General features: G+C 40.0%; 2 protein-coding genes across 2 annotated transcripts; both read left to right on the top strand.

The window, feature by feature from the left end:
* Positions 1 to 230: 230 nt before the first annotated feature.
* Positions 231 to 7339, top strand: armc6 (armadillo repeat containing 6). The gene is made up of 8 exons (XM_084912749.1): positions 231 to 352; positions 600 to 741; positions 2879 to 2964; positions 3056 to 3617; positions 3728 to 3873; positions 3955 to 4086; positions 4227 to 4364; positions 5456 to 7339. Exons 2-8 carry the CDS (start codon positions 621 to 623, stop codon positions 5666 to 5668), a joined length of 1398 nt encoding a protein of 465 aa, XP_084768875.1. The 5' UTR covers positions 231 to 352; positions 600 to 620; the 3' UTR covers positions 5669 to 7339.
* A 102-nt stretch (positions 7340 to 7441) lies between these two features.
* slc25a42 (solute carrier family 25 member 42) lies at positions 7442 to 18063 on the top strand. The gene is made up of 8 exons (XM_084912751.1): positions 7442 to 7899; positions 10221 to 10387; positions 11257 to 11368; positions 11687 to 11712; positions 11862 to 12028; positions 12127 to 12243; positions 12806 to 12957; positions 13071 to 18063. Exons 2-8 carry the CDS (start codon positions 10307 to 10309, stop codon positions 13394 to 13396), a joined length of 981 nt encoding a protein of 326 aa, XP_084768877.1. The 5' UTR covers positions 7442 to 7899; positions 10221 to 10306; the 3' UTR covers positions 13397 to 18063.
* The last annotated feature ends 1697 nt before the right edge of the window (positions 18064 to 19760 follow it).

The following is a 19760-nucleotide window of genomic DNA, read 5'->3' on the forward strand; positions in this document are numbered from 1 at the left end:
TTGAAAGGGTATTCGTCAAAGTAAAAATATCATTTCAAATCCTTTTATCATCCACTAAATAATACATGTTACGTTAAATAATCGCATATAAATAATATGAATAATTTACTGCCATCTTCTCAAGATATAATGTAGTAATTGTAAAATTTGTGAGAGGAACCTATGCTTTTCAGACTATGTTCGAGAAGAGCAAAAATTTGTGTGGGACATTTGGAGAAATTTGCTATTCACGTACATTTTCCGCACAATTTCTCTTCTCTGTGAATAGTACCAAACAGTCGACAGCGAAAACTGCGTTACTGTGATCGCTTCATTCATAATACCGGAGAAAGCATCCTCTTTCAGGGCGGAGGTAATATCCAAAGCATTTGACTGAATTACTTTTAATCGGCTGATATAAAATAATAATGAAAACAACGAGAAATACCACAGTAAGGGTCTTATTTAACGATTGCCCTGGAAACTTCACCGGCTACAGTAACAGGGAATGGAGCTCATGTGCTTTAGCCAACAATAGCTGTCGGTATTAGCTACCTTAGTGGAGACTGAATCCGCCCAACACTGCTGAGGTTTCACTTCGTTGTTGCATTTAATTTCAGAGTTGAAGATAACGAGGCAAAATGGCCAAACGGAGAATCACACAGGAGACCTTTGATGCTGCTGTCAGGGAAAACATGGAGGAGTTTGAGATGGACCCAGACGAGGCTTTGAGGGAGGCTGTGGAGCAGTTTGAGTCTCAAGGTAAATGTCACAGTTGGTTAATGTACACTGACTGTTACACACTTTGTCGGGGTGACACCGTGTCGGTTAAGATTGATATAAACTTCAGGCCGAATGACAAGGTAAGAGTTGCATGTCTATTGAAATTAAGTCACTGATGGTCGAGCTGCAGAAGACTGGAGCCATGAGCATGTGCATGTGCAGTGCTCAGGAGGAAGACCACAGAGAAGGTTGTAGTGTAGATGAATGTAGTGAACGAGGATACACAGAAGGTTGGCGTGACGGAGAAGGATGCCAGTGATAGGGTGAGATGGAGGCAGACAGTGCCCTGTGGCAACGGCTAAAGAGAGCAGCCAAAAGAAGAAGAGGAGGAGGAGGAAGAAGAAGATGTAAAGTGCTCATGAAACATATGTCCTTTATTTTTTTGGTTCTGTCACATTTGATTTTGTTTCACGTTAAAATTTCTTTACTTTAAAGTGTTGCCTTATATTCTAACATCTGTAACATGTCATGTTATCTGTATGCATGCAGATGTTAGCCGAGATCAGGAATGTCAAACTCATTGTACATTGCAGGCCGCATACAGCCCACTTTGATCTTAAGTGTGCTGGACCATTGATACAGCTTTTTCTATTATTTTCACTACACATTTGATTCTGGGCCCTGGACTTAATGTTTGACAACTCTAGCCTTGATCCTTCATTTAATGGGAAGCTGAACTTACTATGCTGATAGACAGATTCCCTGTTTACTGCACTGTGCACTGCGAATTTTTAGTCTGTTTGCAAAAATCCAAAGTGAAAAATGTTGCAGTTTTTCCACATCAGCAGCATTAGAAACGGTCCAGATCATAAAACTCTGATTTTTGATCGGCCAAATCTAGATTAATCTCTGTTTTTGATTTGTGTAACCATTCTTTTGCCTCTTTCACTGTGGTTTTATGATTAGTTAAGTTTGTCTGTTTGGTCACTGTATTACTCAAAACTTATGAAAGGATTGGCATGAAAATTTTTAGGAGAGGTGGAGCTTGGCCTAAAATCAAAGTGATTAACTTTTGGATTTGATTTGCATTGTGAGAGCAAAACTGAACATTTTGCAACATGTCTGTACAAGTACACTGTTACATCCCCACAAATAAGGTCTAGGGGTAGGTGTGGGGGAGCAGTAAGAAATAGAACTGAAAGGCAGAAAAGGAAGCCAGTTCATGCATGGTGTGTAGGGGCTTTTCAGCAAAGGTATGCAGTCTTAAACTGGTCTTGCTTTATTTGTGTGCTTGTAAAAAAGAAGCAACATCCCTTTGTCTTTTTCCTTTTCAGTCTGTTCAAGTTTCATTCTCATGAATATGTCTTTGTAGCTGGTTCTCCTCAGTAACAGAGAGGGAAGACTGTACACACACACACACACACACAGAGCACACACACAGACTTCTTTATTATCAAGCACAAAAGAAAAACGTTTGCTCAACCAGCTGCCCAGATTCAGAGCATTATTGTTTCTGTGCTTTGCTCTGTTCTCTCGTCCTCTGGCACCCCTGCACTTACCATGTAGGGAAAGAGAGTATTTAGCAAATGCAAGTGTGCCATGCATTCAAGCATCCCATCTCTTTCCCTCTTACAGCCAAGCTACAAACGATATCCCACTGCCACAATCCTCAATAAAGTAGCAAACTTTTCACAACTGGATCAGTTGGCTTCTTTTCTCTTCAGACTTTAATCAGCTATAATTTACTTTTACTGCTGCTGTCCCTCCTGTCCCCGCAGTGACCCTCTCCATTTGCTTCTGCCATCTATCTGTCCGTCGCTCCATCCATCTATCTGTCCCCCCGGGCTGGAACCTATCCCAGCTTACCATAGTGCGGGAGGCAGGGTACACGCTGGACAGGTCGCCAGTCTGTTTCAGGACTAACACAGAGAGAGACAACCATTCATCCTCACATTAACACCTATGACAAATTTAGAATCACCAATTAATCCAACCCCACTAACTCCATGCCTTTGGACTGTGGGAGGAAGTTGGAGCTTTTTTTGTTGTTACTGCCGCTTCTGAGATGTTAAAATGGTCATTAAAGAAGTTATGTTGACCTTTGGACCTTTTTTTTGTGAACTTCATGTTGTGCTGTGAGTCACAGCATTAAATCTAATCGTATGTGTTAATGCAGGTGTGGACCTCAGTTGCATAGTGAAAGCTGTCCCAACATTATCATCGGCTGACAGTCAAGAAGAGCAGACACACGAGGTCCTACAGGTGAGTCTTGATCTGTTTTCCTGAAAAGAGAATGCTTATTGCAAAATTTTATCTATATTAAAAATGTTTTGTTTTTTTTTAATCATTTCAGGCGTTGGAGTCCCTCCGAATTGGAAAAGACTCTGCTGGTGTGACAGCAGACCTAAAAAGCTTCACTGAGCAGTGCTCACTGGGATTTGCCCAGCGGTACCTCGCTGCCCAGAAAGACGCCTACCCCGTCATCCTGTCCTACTGCAAAAAGAGCACGGAGGAGCAGGAAGCAGCATTAGCTGCGCTGTCTGCTCTGGCCGCGCTGACGGATGGACAGCCAGACTTGCTGGATGCAGAGGGCCGGCAGTTCCTATTGGATGTCCTTAAGAAGTACCAGGCAGACTCTTCTGTGACACGGGTTGCCATCAGTGCCGTGCGGCACTGCTGTTTAAAGCACGAACAGAACAGGCAGGATTTTGTTAAAGGCGGCGTCCTGCCGCTGCTCACTGGTGCCATCACACAGCACGGTGAATGTGCGGAGATGGTTAAGGAGGCCTGCGCAACTCTCCGAGTCATGACCTTTGATGATGACGTGCGGGTTACGTTTGGGCACGCTCATGAACACGCCAAGAGTATTGTTCTTGAACACAGCGGACTGAAGGTGTTGATTGAGGCTGCCAAAGGTAAGGCTAGCTGATCATATCAATATAGATTTAGCTTCTACGCTTTCTAGTCGCTTTGTATTTGCTGGTACACTTAAATAATTTTGATTTCTTGGATATCTTCCATACAGCTCACCTTGGCAACACTTCTGTTTTGAGTGAGCTGTGTGCGACTTTATCCCGTCTGGCTGTACGGAATGAGTTCTGTCAAGACATCTGTGATATGGGCGGATTAAAACTCATGATGACTTTGCTCGCAGACAGCTATGAGTCAGCGGTAACGTACAAGAAGCAAAGATCGTGATGAGGATCGAGTCCAGGTTTGTTTTTTTTCGCTGAAGTGTTTGTCTTCCCGCAGGAGCTGGTTCGGCAGGTCCTTAGCGCGATCCGAGCCATAGCAGGAAATGATGACGTGAAAGACACTGTTGTTAATGCCGGTGGAGTTCAGCTCATTGTCATCGCCATGAACAGGCACATGAGCAACTCTGCTGTGAGTGTCACTGTTGTACCTACATGTTAAATCATGCTAAATTGGTCTCTGTGCATTGAAACAAACACACAAATGAGGGATACACTGACTGAAAGAATTCTCTTAAGATGTTCTAAGATTGTGCTCACTTTCTGCCATAGGTGTGCGAGCAGGCTTGTGCATGCCTCTCTGTCCTTGCTCTACGTAAACCCAACAACTGCACAGTCATCATGGAGAATGGAGGTGCCTTGGCTGCCCTGCAGGCTATGAAGACTCATACCGATGTGGTGAACGTGCAAGTAAGATCATGTCGTCAGCAGTGTTGGTCAAGTTACTTGAAAAAAGTAATCAGTAACTGATTACTGATTACTTCCCCAAAAAAGTAATCCCGTTACTTTACTGATTACTTATTTTCAAAAGTAATTAATTACTTAGTTACTTTTAAAAACACGATTTACAACCTGAATAGGTGATAAAGCAATAGATCTTTCAGCCCAATTCTACTTTTTCTGCATAATCCATCATACAAAATGTAATCAAGTGGAAAAGTCTCTTTTTTTTTAACTTGTTTTATCAGTTTTAATCTTTTAACTTTATGCATCAAGCAAAAATTAAATTATATGCGACATTCTCTGACTGGAAGAAATTAGTTTAACATTTAAACCTATTTTCTGCACATTCCAGCACATAAAATAAAATATTTTTTTTGTGTTTACACTCAGTCTTTCAAATAGATGCAAGTAAAACACAGCAGAAAATAAATAAAATCAAAGACTCAGCGGTCCTGTTGCTCTATTTTCACCTGTAAAGCAGGAGTAGGGTGGGCGGAGGTGTGCTCTGGTGCAGGTGTGCCGCAGCGGTCAGTGGAAGGATACGGCAGCTTCTCTGTGAATTTCCCATTATGTGGTAGCGCACTCGGTGCTTGTTTAGGGGTTTTTTTCGCTGTAAAAAGAAGTTTTCTTCCCACGCACAACAGACGTTAATGTTTTTGTCACTTTTTATGGAATCAAACTCAAAGTAAGGTCAGTACTTCCACGCTTTAAACGCTGCACGCTCATACTCTCTCCCGCACTCGATATATTATCCATTGTTAATCTGCACACAGCTGTTGTCACCAACGTCGCACTCGCTTACGTCACTGTCATGAGACATTCTCGCAAAAAAATCACGGTTTTAGTAACGCAGTAACGCAGCGTTCCTACAGGAAAGTAACGGTAATCTAATTACCGTTTTTGCAATAGTAATCCCTTACTTTACTCGTTACTTGAAAAAAGTAATCAGATTACAGTAACGCGTTACTGCCCATCTCTGGTCGTCAGTGAACAATATGCTCCCTGGGATCTGGAGTCTTTGTGACTGTGATTCACATTTGGTGTTCTGCTCTTTACAGAAACAAGGGTGTATGGTGCTCAGAAATCTGGTCGCACGAATGCGTAACTTCAGCCAGCCAATCTTGGAGATGGGAGCAGAAGCGCTGATAGCCCAGGCGCTGCAGAACCATCAAGACTGCGGTGATGTAGGCAAGGCGGCCCTGAGAGATCTGGGATGTCAGGTGGAGCTTCGGGAGCTGTGGACCGGCAAACATGGCAGCCTTACCAACTGAAAGTGGAGCACAGCACCACTGCAGAAGGTTCGCAAGGAATGTTCAACACACCTTGCAGGGATGGGGTGGGGGTTTAATAGCAGACATTCAGTCCCGCCCACTGTGATTTCATTTCCCGGCAGAGGTTTAGGTGAGGCTTAACCATCAACTGCCATTGCATGCAGCCACATGATGAAGGAGAGACGCTGGTGATGTCAGTCTTCCTTCCATATTCGTATGAAAAAATAAAATAGCTTGTTAGTTAGCTACTTAACCACTAAAGTACAACAATCAATAGCCATAGACAGTATAAAAGATGGCTGTCGCTACCATGATGTCACTCAGTGATTTGTGAAGCCCTGTTTTGATGCCTCAAGCTGAGAGTTTTTGCCATCACCATCTTGATGTTTTGAAATCAGACGTGATGAGTGAGGGAGGGAACTGTGACAGCACGTGCTTACTGGCAATCAATCACAGTTGTTTACCTAATGAGATTATCTTGAATAATCTTCATTTCTGACACTTAAGATGACCAAAATTTACAAAATAGACTGAGTTTTTTATTCAGTATGTCCCAAAATATGTGACAGAGCCCATAAAATCATCAGTTTATGGTTTACAAAAGTCAAGATTGTTGTTCTTTTTCCCTTTTCGACTTCTATAGGACTATAGGATAGTATTTATGTAGGCACAGGCGATGCCTCATGGTGTCCATTAAAATTAATCCAGGTTTAAGATACCATGTTTGATACTTTGTTAGTAGTACTGATAGCCAGTAGCCTAGCTAGCTGAAGTAAGACAAAAAACATTTGAAAGCATATGAAGAAAAGCCTTCAGTTTTAGTTTCACATCTGGTTGAAAACATGTGGCCATTAAATGCATGAAGAGGGATAAAGAAGGGTGTGCTTTAGGGTGTGGCAGGCTTGTAAATGAGAAAGTGCCCTGACCCTTGTTATCTCAGTGAGTCCACCCCTCTCTTGTCTTGTCAGGTTTGAAAATGCAAAGATAGTGAGACTCGAGGCTTCAAGATGAGTTTTTTTTAACCAGAAATTTAATTGGTTGTATTTCAACAAAAAGTTACAACAACCTGTGACCCTAGGGTTTTCTTTGAGGTCTGTAAACACAACAGATGTAAATGGGTTTAATCTTACCCACAATCTATCCCTGTTTTAGTGGTAGCCCAGCTAAAATCTGCCCACATTTCACATTTGAACCAACAACATTGGCCCTGTTCTACTTGCCACAAACAAATATGTCTCCCTGAGTGCAATTCTGGCTAAAATGTAATCCTGTCATGTTTATATCTAACATATAAACATAGTAGAAGCAAATACTCTCTTAGTGAGGCATATTTGTACAGTACATTTGCTGAAAAGCATTTCAGGCAGTGTGAATCAACACACGACCAGTCACGATGCTTTTGCAAGATTTCAAAGTGTTTTCCAGTATAAATAAGTACAAAAAGGCCTTTGTAGTGCTGTTGTATGCATTTTTATTATTTATGTAAAACTTTTTTTTTTGTGTTTTTGTAAAATGTTGTATGAGTGCATTTGCTGCTATGCAACTGCTCTGTAACGTGGTGACTTATTTCCTGTGTTGGCAGGGCCAAATTGTACATGTTTTGAATGCCTTACACATGCTTTATTTTTAGTTTGTAAATTTGTCATTAAAGTTTAACACAGTATGATACCATCTTCTGTTATCTAGCTGTGTGTGATAGTAACAGACCCTGTATCTCTAGCAAGAAACTGCAGGAGGCTAGCACTGCCTGCTAAGTGGCTCTCCTACTCACGCCCCTCTAACTGACCTATCCAAGTGTGCCGCACCTCACTGAGACTTCATTTCCCACAATGCATCTGCGCTCGCCCTTGTCAAACCTCACTGTGGTCATTGCGAACCGCCTCGCCTGGCTGACAGGAGTAGTAACGGCAGAGCCCACAATAGAGAAAGCCTGTCACTTAGAGTCACTGCAGCTCTGGAGCATGTGAGAAACGTATTTTAAACGGCACCTTCAACATTAGGACACATTTCCAGTCAGGACATTAGCTCATGGTTAACATTTGCAGTACGCTGTTACCGAGAAAATAGACGCGAATTAAACGGCGGGCTAACGGCTAGCTTACCTTACTTAACCTGGTATTTGGCTAACTTAGAAATAACTCCTGAAGAAGCTGCTAACGGCTGGAAATAACGCGCCAGTAGAGGGGATATCAAAACGTGACAGCTCTTGATGCCGGTGTCGGGTTTATAAGGTAAGAAATGTGTTTGTGTAAGCAGTGACAGGTCGCTGGCTTCAGAGGGTGGCTGTGTTTTGTTTGCGGGCATGTGTCGACAGGTTTGAAGCAGCGGGCAGAAACAGAAAGGCGAGGCATGGTGATCGTTTAATGAATGAGTGTCCACTTCTACTGCAGTAATGTTGACTTGTAACCGTGCTTTGGTTTACAGTTTAATAAATGCCGAGGCAAATGGCAACATATGGGACACGGCGCTGTTACAAAACTGATGTATTAAGGAGGCAGGCAACATGAGCAGCTCATGATGTTGATGAGCCACTTCTCTCCAGCAACACTACACTCTTACATTTGCTGATTATTCAGATAATCCGCAGATAATTGTGATGAATTTTGAGTATTTATGCTTATGTATTTTCTGTTTCCCACAGCTAGCATATGGTCATATTTTACTCTCAACTTTTTCCACTTAGACTTCCAATAATTTTCATGGACTTATTCTTGATAAATACAGCACAAAATTAAACCCACGCTTTACCCATAAGTATTAAGTTGCCTTTTTTGACTCCCTTATTCTTGATAATACACTTTCTATAAAATCTCCACTGCTGCATGTGTATAGCATGGGAATGCTGTCCTGTATTACAGAGTAATGAAGCCTAAGGCACACAAATAAGACATAGCAGGACAGAAACAAGTGAGGAATAAGGAACTGTAAGATGATATGCATGGGGAAAGAAGCTTTAGGGAGGGGTGTGAGATGGCCTGAGATTTGGGATGGTGGCTGCTGTGAAAAGGTGGGTACAAGAAGTCCTAGGCCTGTTGCACTGCTGCCAGTATTTGCTGCCTCTGACCCAACTTTTGATCTGACCCTCCGTTTAGTTTCACTGTTGCCCTCGTCATCTTCATTTTCTTCTTTCCTCTCACTGCTTCTTCTTGAACTCTGGTGTTTCTAAGGGCTGTTTTGTTAATGTTTTAACAAATATTCAGCATCCACAAATCCTGTACTGAGCCTGTATGTATATCAAAAATTAAGTGACCCATATTCTCTGTAATAATATACATCTGAAAGGGCAGATCATCACCGAATCATACCAGTGCCAGTATTAGTTTGTTGGCAAAACTGTAAACAAGAAAAACTTTTAGGGTAAGTCAGCTGTTCATCATGCTTGAAGAATTATACAGCATAAAATGAATGTTACACAACAGATAAACATTAGTCATAGTCATAAGCAGATTTGATCTTATACTGATGAAGTATCCATGTGTCCCATGACGACAAAAAACAAACAAAAAACACAAATAAGTAAAATTCTTCACATGAAAACCCAAAGAAAAAAAGAGTTGCTGATCATTTTCATTCTTTCTTCTGAATGTGTGAAACTTGTAGATCTTGTGTAGACTGGATGTGAATTACTAATTTACATCTTGTTGTTCGTGTTCCTTCAGCTCAGGTTTAGATATTTGATAGCTTTGGACTTGATAAAGCAGAGTGGATGGGTTGAACATTACATGAATATGTGATCTATGTGGTGAAATGATTAGTTCTTTAAAGCCATGCAAATACCTCTATTGTTAAAATCGGTGAGTTCACTCTAAATAATGTTTGTCTTCTAAAGGTCAACTTGTCTTTATTGGCGAGATCTGGAGGATTGTCCTGAATGTTCAAAGTTGTGGTTACACTGCAAACTTGTTTCCAGCAAGGGAGGGGATTCAGGAGTGCTTGTGTCACTCAGACACCTTTCACCTACAAGTCCTCTGTCCTTCAGGAGTGATCTATTGTGCCTCCACTTAGCTCAGTGTCTGTGTGCAGTTTTCATGAGTGCAGGTGGTTCAGAGTAAGTGGGCCATTCTTGAGGTAGTTATTCACATCGGTGTGTATTGTATTTCTAGTTTATTGTGTACAGATAAACATCTTGTTTCTCAACTCATGTTGTAAGCATATAAGAAAGAGGGCGGTTAAGTAGAATAGATTTGAGACCAGACTTTGATTCTGTGGTACTTGTTATGATTCATTGAGGCCATAAATAATCATGCAGTCTAATTAGAGCACTGGTTATCAAACTGTGGCAGGTGGACAATCAGGTAAAAGGACATAAGAATATTTTAGAGAAAATAAACAAAGAGTGGATGACAGTGCTGACGTCATATTCTTTTTGTTCTGATTCATTAAAAGTTGTGTAATGTGGAGTATGAACATTTTTTTCTGAGGTGAGGCATACCAGGAAAAAGGGTTTTCAAACAACTTCCTTGCTGTAACAGGAAAATCTGTTTAAAAATATTTAGACTGACATGAAACTTAACTGTGTTTGTTTTTCCTCCTTTTTCCTTCTTCCCTGTAGCTTCTAGCCTCCTGTACTCCCCACAAGCATCACCGCTGCCACCAGCGGTTGAATTCATGAGCGTGCTTGGTTCATAATCCTCGAGGATGGGGAGTGGAGTCCAGGAACAACGGGCATCACTCACACAGGGTGAAGTGCTCCCACTGGCTTCCTCCAGTCAGTCAGAGGTGAGCACATTTATACAGGATCAGGGTAATCATACAGTTTAGGTTTGGGTAATACATTTTATTTAATTGTGACTAATTGTGTTTAGAGGAAAAAAAGTCATTATTGTGTTAATGTTGACATTCCAGGGGGTTGTACAATTATTTCTGGAGTCAGCCATTTTTGTCACCCCCAACGGATTCTGGCAGATAGCTGCCCCTTCCTGAGTCCAGTTCTGCCGGAGGTTTCTTCCTGTTAAAATTGAGTTTTTCCTTCACACTGTTACCAGGTTTTTGCAGTTAGGGGGTCGATTAATTGTTTGGGTTTTATCTGCGTTATTGTAGGGTCTTTATCTTACTAACTGAATTACATTAAATTGAATAGTTAGACAGTTTAGCTAGATATGTTTATTTGCATGCATGCATTTCTAAAATTGTGTATGTGTGTAATGGAGATATAAATATGCCTTATGTTACCATACAGTTATGTTTAAATGGGTTTTCTTACATGATTATTCATCCCCCACAGTTGTCCCATCACTTCTGTGATTGCATCCTATCAAGTCATGTTATTTTCAGAATATAGTGGCATTGTAACACTATTTTAGTGCCTCTGTTTCATGTGTGTACTGTGCACTAGAGACCCCTCATTCTGTTAGCTGAAAATGAAATTCATGAACTGAGCAGGTCTTTGGAGCTTCATGACCCCTCTGTTTCATTTAACCACATCTGCTTCTATTTGGGAGGTTTTGTTAGCTGGTTAGTTATCTGTCAACTGTTATCCTGATGTAACCCTTGCTTACTGATCAACACTATAGCAAACACAACAAGTTGCAAATGTACAGCGTCTCTGTCTCTGTTTGAACCTAAAATGTGATCATTTGTCTTTGCAGGGGATGAAACAGACTCGGTCTGTTATCAACTCGCTCTTTTCGGGGGCTTTAGCAGGAGCTGTAGCCAAGACAGCTGTCGCCCCATTGGACAGAACTAAAATCATCTTCCAAGGCAAGCTGGCTGCTCTGCTAATTTACAACAGTGACCTGAATAAATGACATATATTAATATATGATTACATCTTGTTGGGACTAGTGTGGAAATACCTAAAAAATCATATTATTGATATTACTTAAAAAATGACTGGACTTGTTAGAAACACTGCAGATTTTTTAAAGAATCTCTATTTTTAACATCTTTGATTTTATTTTCTGTTTATGCCATTTGTATGTGTACAGCACTTTGTGAACCCTGGTTTATTTTAAAGTGCTGTACAAATAAGGGTGGTTCGGTATGGTTTTTATATTGTTTATGTATTTTGTTTTTCAGTGTCTTCTGCAAGATTCTCTGCCAAGGTATGTTTGAGCATGCTTCCTATTTATAAGCGTTTTTTTTTTTTTTGTTTTGTTTTTTAGCAGAAATAAAACTGGGTACACATATTTGTGCATCATGTTCATTTCGTGTTAATGTGAGAAAGTATATCTTTGTGCACACTGAATTAAAGGAAGCTTACAGGTTGATCTACCGCACCTACCTGAAGGAGGGCTTCTTCAGTTTGTGGAGGGGAAACTCTGCCACCATGGTGCGAGTCATCCCGTACGCTGCCATCCAGTTTTGCGCACACGAGCAGTACAAGGGCCTGCTGGGAGGCTACTATGGCTTTCAGGGAAAGTACGTATCTGTGTTTTGCTTGTTTATGAAATGTTTTCTTATGTAAAGACATAAAAGGGCTGAAGTGCTGATGGGTTTTTTCCTTTTTTTGGTTGCAGTGCCCTACCTCCAGTCCCAAGGTTGCTGGCTGGGTCCATGGCTGGTACCACTGCCGCCATGATGACATATCCTCTTGATATGGTGCGTGCGAGGATGGCTGTAACGCCAAAGGAAATGTAAGCCAACTTTGAAGTTATTATAAATTGTCTTCTGGGCATAGTTGGGGAGTTTGTTAATAGCATCAGCAAAACAATCCAAGGGTCATGAAACATGGTTAATGTTTAGGGTAGTTATACATACACTCACTTTGCCACTACATTAGGTACACCTTGCTTGTACTGGGCTAGACCTCCTTTTGTCTTCAGAGCTGTGTAATTGTGTTTTAAATCAATTTCTTGAGTCATTTATAGATTTTTATGTGTCACTATGTCACTTTAGACAAATTCATCACTAAAAACCTGAAATGTTGTTCATTTGTTTTGAGAATAAAGATAGTTGGTTGTGCAACCATAATGCAGAAGATATTACTACAGCATATTTTCACATCTTCACTGTATAGTCAGCTGGGGTATTGTGTGATCCTATTTAGCCTCTAATGGACTTTAACTGCACCCTTGTGCAGACTGAGTCAACTTCTATGATCTAAGATGTAAAGAGCAATTTTTTTTCTTTTCTTCTGAATTTCTCATCCATCTTTAACTAAAACACATTTATATTTTTAATATTTTTCTGTTTTAGGTACAGTAACATTCTGCATGTGTTTGTGCGGATCTCTCGAGAAGAGGGCATGAAAACACTGTATCGAGGCTTTACTCCCACCATACTGGGTGTTGCCCCCTATGCTGGCCTCAGCTTCTTTACCTATGAGACACTGAAGAAGTTGCATGCAGGTATTCAACAGCCACATGTTTATCTGTATTGATCTAGCCCTGTTCCTTTCCTTCTGTGCACAGCTGCTGTTCATGTACAGTACTTAAACCTCACACGTTTCTCTTCCATGCAGAGCACAGCGGCCGCCAGCAGCCCTACTCATACGAACGTCTGGCTTTTGGAGCCTGTGCAGGTCTCATCGGCCAGTCTGCGTCTTACCCTCTGGATGTAGTACGCCGGCGGATGCAGACTGCGGGTGTCACAGGTCACACGTACCGCACCATCCTGGGGACCATGAGGGAGATTGTGTCCGAGGAAGGGGTTATCCGCGGACTCTACAAAGGTCTCAGTATGAACTGGGTTAAAGGACCTATTGCAGTGGGGATTAGCTTCACCACCTTTGACCTCACTCAGATTCTCTTGAAGAAGCTTCATCAAATGGGTTATACTACTCCATAATAATGACAAAGAGAGTTGAAAATGGGGGTAGAGGGTTGAGTAGATCCCTGTAAGCCCACTCTGGTGAGACAGAAGAGGAAGCAAGAGTGAAAAATGGGTATTGCTGGATAAAAGCAAAAAGCACAGTGGCTCAGGATGCGTGGGTAATAAAAATGTATTCTCTCACTTTGTCTGTGTGTAACAGAGGTAAGTTGGATAGTACGCCTTGTTGTCATGTACATCTAAGTGCAATATCATCAATACGTTTGTGTGTACACATGAATTGCAATGGTTCTACCCTCTCAGTACATTTGCAATCCAGAGAGTTAAAAGGTACGCACACACACAGCTGCCATGTGTATCATTTTAAATCTTTTACTTTCCAGTGCAGTGCTGGTTTCCACTCATTTCCCATGAGTTTAAAAAATGCATTCATTTAATAAGAGTAAGATATGCCCTTGTTGAGATTTGTTTTAAGGAAATTTATTTTAAGAAAATATACCAAAGGTTATGACGTGAGTTAATGCAAATGATATGCCATAAATGGTGTTGTAGTATGTTTAAGTGTGAGTTCACAGCAGCTTTGTAACTGCTATCAAATGGTTTGATTTAGTTTGAGCTGAAATATTAAAAGCTCACAGTCTAGTGTTTTTTTCAGTGGCACTCCTGAAGATTGAATTCAGTTTCATTAGTTGTTTAGTTGTGTTTTATGGTGGTGCCAACAAAAAAGAATTACCAGTGCCCATAGTGTTTTTTAGTAAGTTTTCGTCACATATCGATTGTTTTTCACTTTAATCATGTCATAGGCTTTTTGAAAGATTCATATCTGAAGTATAAATACAGATACTACAGTTACTCCAGCTAAACTATTGGGGCCTTTTCACTGCTGGAACCACTTCCCCTAGGAACTAGGAACATTTGGGAGGCTGTTTTGGATGGTTTTTTTTCTTTCTAATAAGCTCTGAAACATCAATGGAAAAGAGAGTATTGTAGAAACACAGACAAGTAACAATATGAAGGAACCTTGTAGTTCTTTGGGAAAAAGTTCCTGGGACTACAGCGTCTCAGGCTACGTCCACACGTACACGGGTATTTTTGAAAACGGAGATTTTCCGTTTTCGTTTTAAAAAATAATCCCGTCCACACGTAAAGGCAGAAATGAAGGAAAACTCTGCTAGGAACATGCCAAAGCAACAGGTGGCGATATGTTCCTAACCGTGCAGAAATGCTGGCCAATCAGAAGTCTAGAAGCCTCGGTGGGAAAAAGTAAACAAAGCTGAGGCATAGAAGCAGAACCGAGTAGTATGTGTGGAGGGGCAGTGACTGTGTGTGTATATGTAAGCATTTAAACACTGCAGAGAGTACAATTAACAGTAATAGTATTGTAGAAATTCATTTCACCGAAACAATAACGTGGCGCACAGTGTGACGTCAAAAAAGGCGCACACCTTTGACGCTGCGTTTTCTCCGTTTTTCTCGTCCACACCTAAATGCAAAAACGGAGTTTTCAAAAATATCCACCCTGGCCGGAGTTTTTAAAAATCTCCGTTTTCAGTGACCAAAAACGCCGTTTACGTGTGGACGAAAGGTGCAAACGCATAGAAAAGTCTGCGTTTTCAAAAATACCCGGGTACGTGTGGACGTAGCCTCAGTTTTAGTGGAAATATGCTTATTGGTTCTCAGCCCTAAGTAACGCACATCAAGCAGTTAGGTAATCCCCCAAATGTGAGATGTTACACACTGATATTTAGAAAGAACAGCTAAACATGTACACAGCCCTTTTGTGACGTTTACATTGTTGCTGACACAGTCTGAGAGGTGTTGCTTTTACATATGTCATTTATCTGTGGTGGTGTTTTTAAAAAGTACAGTATATCAAGAGGCATTTTTTATATCTTCACCCTCGTATGCGTCACTGATGTTGGACACACACGAAGTACACACATTACACAAATGTGTCTTCCATTTGCTGCCAGTGTGACAGCTGTGCAGTCTGTCTCTTCGCTGCCATTCACGGCTGTTTTGTTTTTAAAAACGTGACTTGACACTAGCCTAGACTGTGACATGTCACTGGAATGACTTTAAATCTCCTGGTTAGGGAGGAGGACTCAGTGTAGAGCTTTTAGCAGTATTTGCTAACTTGACTGGAAATATGCAAACACATAGTGAAGAGATCATTTGAGTTCTGTTACAAAGATAATTTAGTTCTCAGTATTGTACTTTACCTCAGCACACAATCACGTGTTTTTCTAATTGTCACATATCAATTAGAAGTGTTAATGTAGAGTTGTGGCAGCAGATGGGACTTGGAGCTTGTTTGAATGATGCAGATGAACATTTTGACAGTATTGATGCAGGCTCATAGAACCTGAGCAGTGTCAATAGTTTCTATACTTGGACCTTACATACCAAGGCAGAACGGCTGAGCTGGGTGAGCAGATGAGTAGAGCCAAGCGGAGCAGAGGGCATGAGGTGTCATCTGTAACAGGAATAAGAAGCAAGGCTTGTGACTGAAACTCAGCAGTGAATTTGAAAGATTTATATTTTTAAATATGTACAATTGTTTAATTGATGATTAAAAAAAGGGAAGATTAATCACCAAAACAAGAAAACCTAATCTGACTGATGACAGTGCCCAAAGTAATATTCTGATCTTAGACCAGCAGATAACCTCACCAAATAATAATTAACAACATGAGAAATACTAATAGTTTAGAAAATAGCTTTTGAGATTTGGAAAATGTTTCAGTTTATTAAAATGCAGTCACTTTAATTATTATTATTTTTTTTAAATTTACTTGTTGGTTTATCCAGGGACCGATTCACTGCTAAAGCATAATGATAATTGTTCCATTGTTAGTGCCTACAAGACATCAGCGTACTCATGGTGATATAGGTATTATTCTTTTTGGATAGTTTTAAACATGTTTTTCCAAAATAAAAGTAAAAGTAATGAGCACAGCTGGGATTGAAACCACAAACTTCTTTTTAAATAAATAAACATGTCAGAGGTGAAGTCTAAGTAAAGTAAGATCCACTTCTTTTTTTTTTCTATTTTCCCATTTTGTGCAGATTTGTAACGCACGTCGTGATGTGATTACTGAATTTAGTACAGTAACTCGTTACATTACTGTGTTGCTGAACAATGTAACACACTGACAAATAGCTAAGCATAACAAATGTTAATGAAATCTGTTTATGTTTTTTATGTCTGAAAGAAAAAGAAAATATCAGCCTATATATCAAATTTTTAAATCAACAAATATTGGCATCGCTCTTAAAAATATCTGGGAGGGGAGGTTTTACAGGGAGTTTTACAATCCCTACACTCCTGTATCCTGCCTTCTCTGGAAATCATTTTCTCATTTTCTTTGTCTGCTCATGGAAATTGTTTGTTGGAATTAATGTAGCGTTCAGGTGATCTCCTGAACATAACACAATATTTTGACTTTAGTTGACCTCTGTAAATGAGGAAGATTTGTGACATACAGCATCTCCAGTCCATATATCTGCTCCATCAGCTGTGGGCAGATGCATGTAAAGTGTTTTAATATCAGTTGTCTTTACCCCTTGCCTTAGGTAGCAGAAGAAAAGCTTAGATCAATGAGAATTTGGTCTGTAATTAGCACATATGAAAGTGTGCTTGGTTAAAAGAATACATTAAGTGAAACCTGAACGAAGGGTATTTCCTCACTCTAAGTGCCTAGCAAAGGATAGTAATGTTTTTACTACGACTGAGCTGCTTCTACTAACCCTTCTGAAGGTTTCTTCCATTTTCTAGCCTTGCTTCAGTCTGGATGTTCTCAGTAAGAGGAAGCAGATGCTCTGAAGTTTAGAAATTGTTAGTCCTCAGTGGCTGAATGTATTTCTTCAGGTTCAGTTTTGTATGTGAATTTTGTAAAGCTTAAACTGCCTTGGAGAGTAAATCACCACGAAAGGTGATTCTCAGTTCCCAGTTCATTCCAACACATTTAGGACTTATTTAAAGCCATGAAGGCAGAATTTAAAAAAAGCAAAGTTACTGGTTTGGTTTTTCCCCTTCTCCAACACGCCATAGATTTAAATTGGAATAACCGTGATTGTTGCATTGTTATGATCTTTTCTCTGATCTACCAGCAGATGAGTATAACACGAAGAGCCTGTTTGATTTCCGTTTCCAGACAATCATTGAATGCCAAAAAGTTGTGTTTTTTTTGTTTTTTGTCTAACACAAAATGATCTTTAGATGGGAACACAACAGGCGCTTAACAAGAACAAATACTGACACACTACAACGACTTACTCTAGTGCGAGTGTTTTTTGTTTCCTCTTGTAAAATCAAATGTTAATTGTTTTAACCTGTACATGTAGACTTATAACTCTACTTTGTGTGTCACAGCCGATTATCTTGTGGTGTTTTTTGTTGTTGTTGTTTTTCCAGTTTGGGTGCAGATGTGACTCAACAGCTGGTTGTTAAATTCTAGTGATTTGTGCCAACTGAATGTCAACATAGCTACTGATAACCACAACCTGTGTCTGGCCTGTAGTGATGATGATGATGCGTCTGTAACATCAAAGTCTACAATAAAACTGGATGTTGATAACACATTGATTTGTGATCATTAGTTTTGGTTTAATGTCCCAGACTGATGTATTTTTGTGCTTGGAGTGTTGTTTGGATTGATATTAAAGAATTTCCCCCCCTCAAACTGAGTTTTCTTGGGTTTTTTAGGGGGATATTTAACATTTGCTGGTCAGCATGATGTTGGTGCAGAGTTATAAAAACTTAAACAGTGAATTGAAAAGCTATACCTGCTTATGAAAAGCTAATTTTGGTCTCAAACACGTGTGATGTGCAAACCTGATGAAAACAGACTCAAATCTAGACTATTTACATATTCATAGATTCTGGTCTTCTTGGGAGATCCCATTTTGATAGCCAACCTAACCTGTTAAGCTACTTGCATATTTAAATTTCTTACAAAACCAATGAATCACTTGAATCATTTGTATAATGATAAACTGTATAAGTATAATCTGACCTTCCTATTCTTGAGTGTAACCAGTGGTTTTTACTTGTTGTAAACCCTTTGTATTTACATTCATGATTCACGAAGGTGTCTCATGACTGGATGTTGTTGTTTTTCCTTAACATTCAATAATTCTGTCTTCATGCACTTTAGTTGTCTTCCCTGGTCTTTGGGGCATTTTGGTGTTGATGAGCTGATGAGTGCATTTCTTCTTTTTTCAGCACAAACCAGGTTACTGATTTGGTTGATCCTACATTTTTTACTGTCTCTTGGATAGATTTAAGTTTTTAGCCTAATGATGACCTTCACTTGCACTGCCATCTCATTACTTGTGTCAAGCCAGACTTACTTATAGTTACAGTAAAAACATATACAAATTCAACACTAACATCTGTGTGTTTCTTTGTCAAGAAAAGGTGCCTCAAACGATCTGGAAGGCTGTTTTTGTCCAAGCTGTGGTTGTTGCAGCATCTAGCTAGCTGTTGGTACAGAAGAAGAGCTAGCTTAAGTGGGGTAACATTTTTAAGTTTCCGGTAATTTCAAATGCAACATTTTTAACAGCTCATCAAATATCAGATAGCAAAAACAGTTTCTGTGCAGTTTACCACGCTAGCTAAAGAGACGACTCCCTTGTTTCACAGAGTGAACGAAGTAAGAAAGACAGTACTGGAGAGGAAGAAGAAATATTATATTTAAAGGTAAGACTGCTCAGTTTCATTTGATAAACTGGAAATGTAAAACATGTAATGTTATCATTCTTAAATCAGATATTGGAACTCCACATGAGTCGATATATTTATTTTCTTATTGTGAAACGTCCTGTAAAACAAACTGGGGTGTGTTAACTATGTATTATTAAAATACTGGCAGTTTAGAGCAGGATAAACAGGCTAGCTTGCTGTAGTGTGGTGAATTAACAGTATAGCACTGTGTTGGACTGTTTTCTGTGGTGTTCATGGTCAGAGTTAGGACACATTAAGAACTTGAATTGAAGTTGATGATACTTAGATTCATTTACTGAATTCAGCCTTTTTACCAACAAAGATAGTATAAACAGTGTTGGGGAAAGATGGCTCGTGAAACGTCTCCTTACATTTTGCTGAATTCAGTGGTGTAAAGTCACAAAGAGCAGTAAACCTCAGAGCAGCAGCTCAGCTGACCACAGCCTGTGCATAAAGAAAAACTACTGTCTGACTCCAGCTTGGCCGTTTGGTAACACTGGTGCAGCGGATTCAAACAGCCTGGCCTCCACACAGTCTTTATTCATAAAAAATAGAGTGACAGTGGAACGTATATCCTTGTTTTTCAAAAGTGATCTCCTTAGGCTGCTATTTAGTTTTATTGTCCTTGTTTAACACTGAGTTAGCTAATTAGTG

The sequence above is a fragment of the Perissodus microlepis genome, chromosome 18 (genome assembly GCF_051167445.1).
Source record: "Perissodus microlepis isolate ML-2025 ecotype Zambia chromosome 18, ASM5116744v1, whole genome shotgun sequence".
Taxonomy (NCBI): Eukaryota; Metazoa; Chordata; class Actinopteri; order Cichliformes; family Cichlidae; genus Perissodus; species Perissodus microlepis.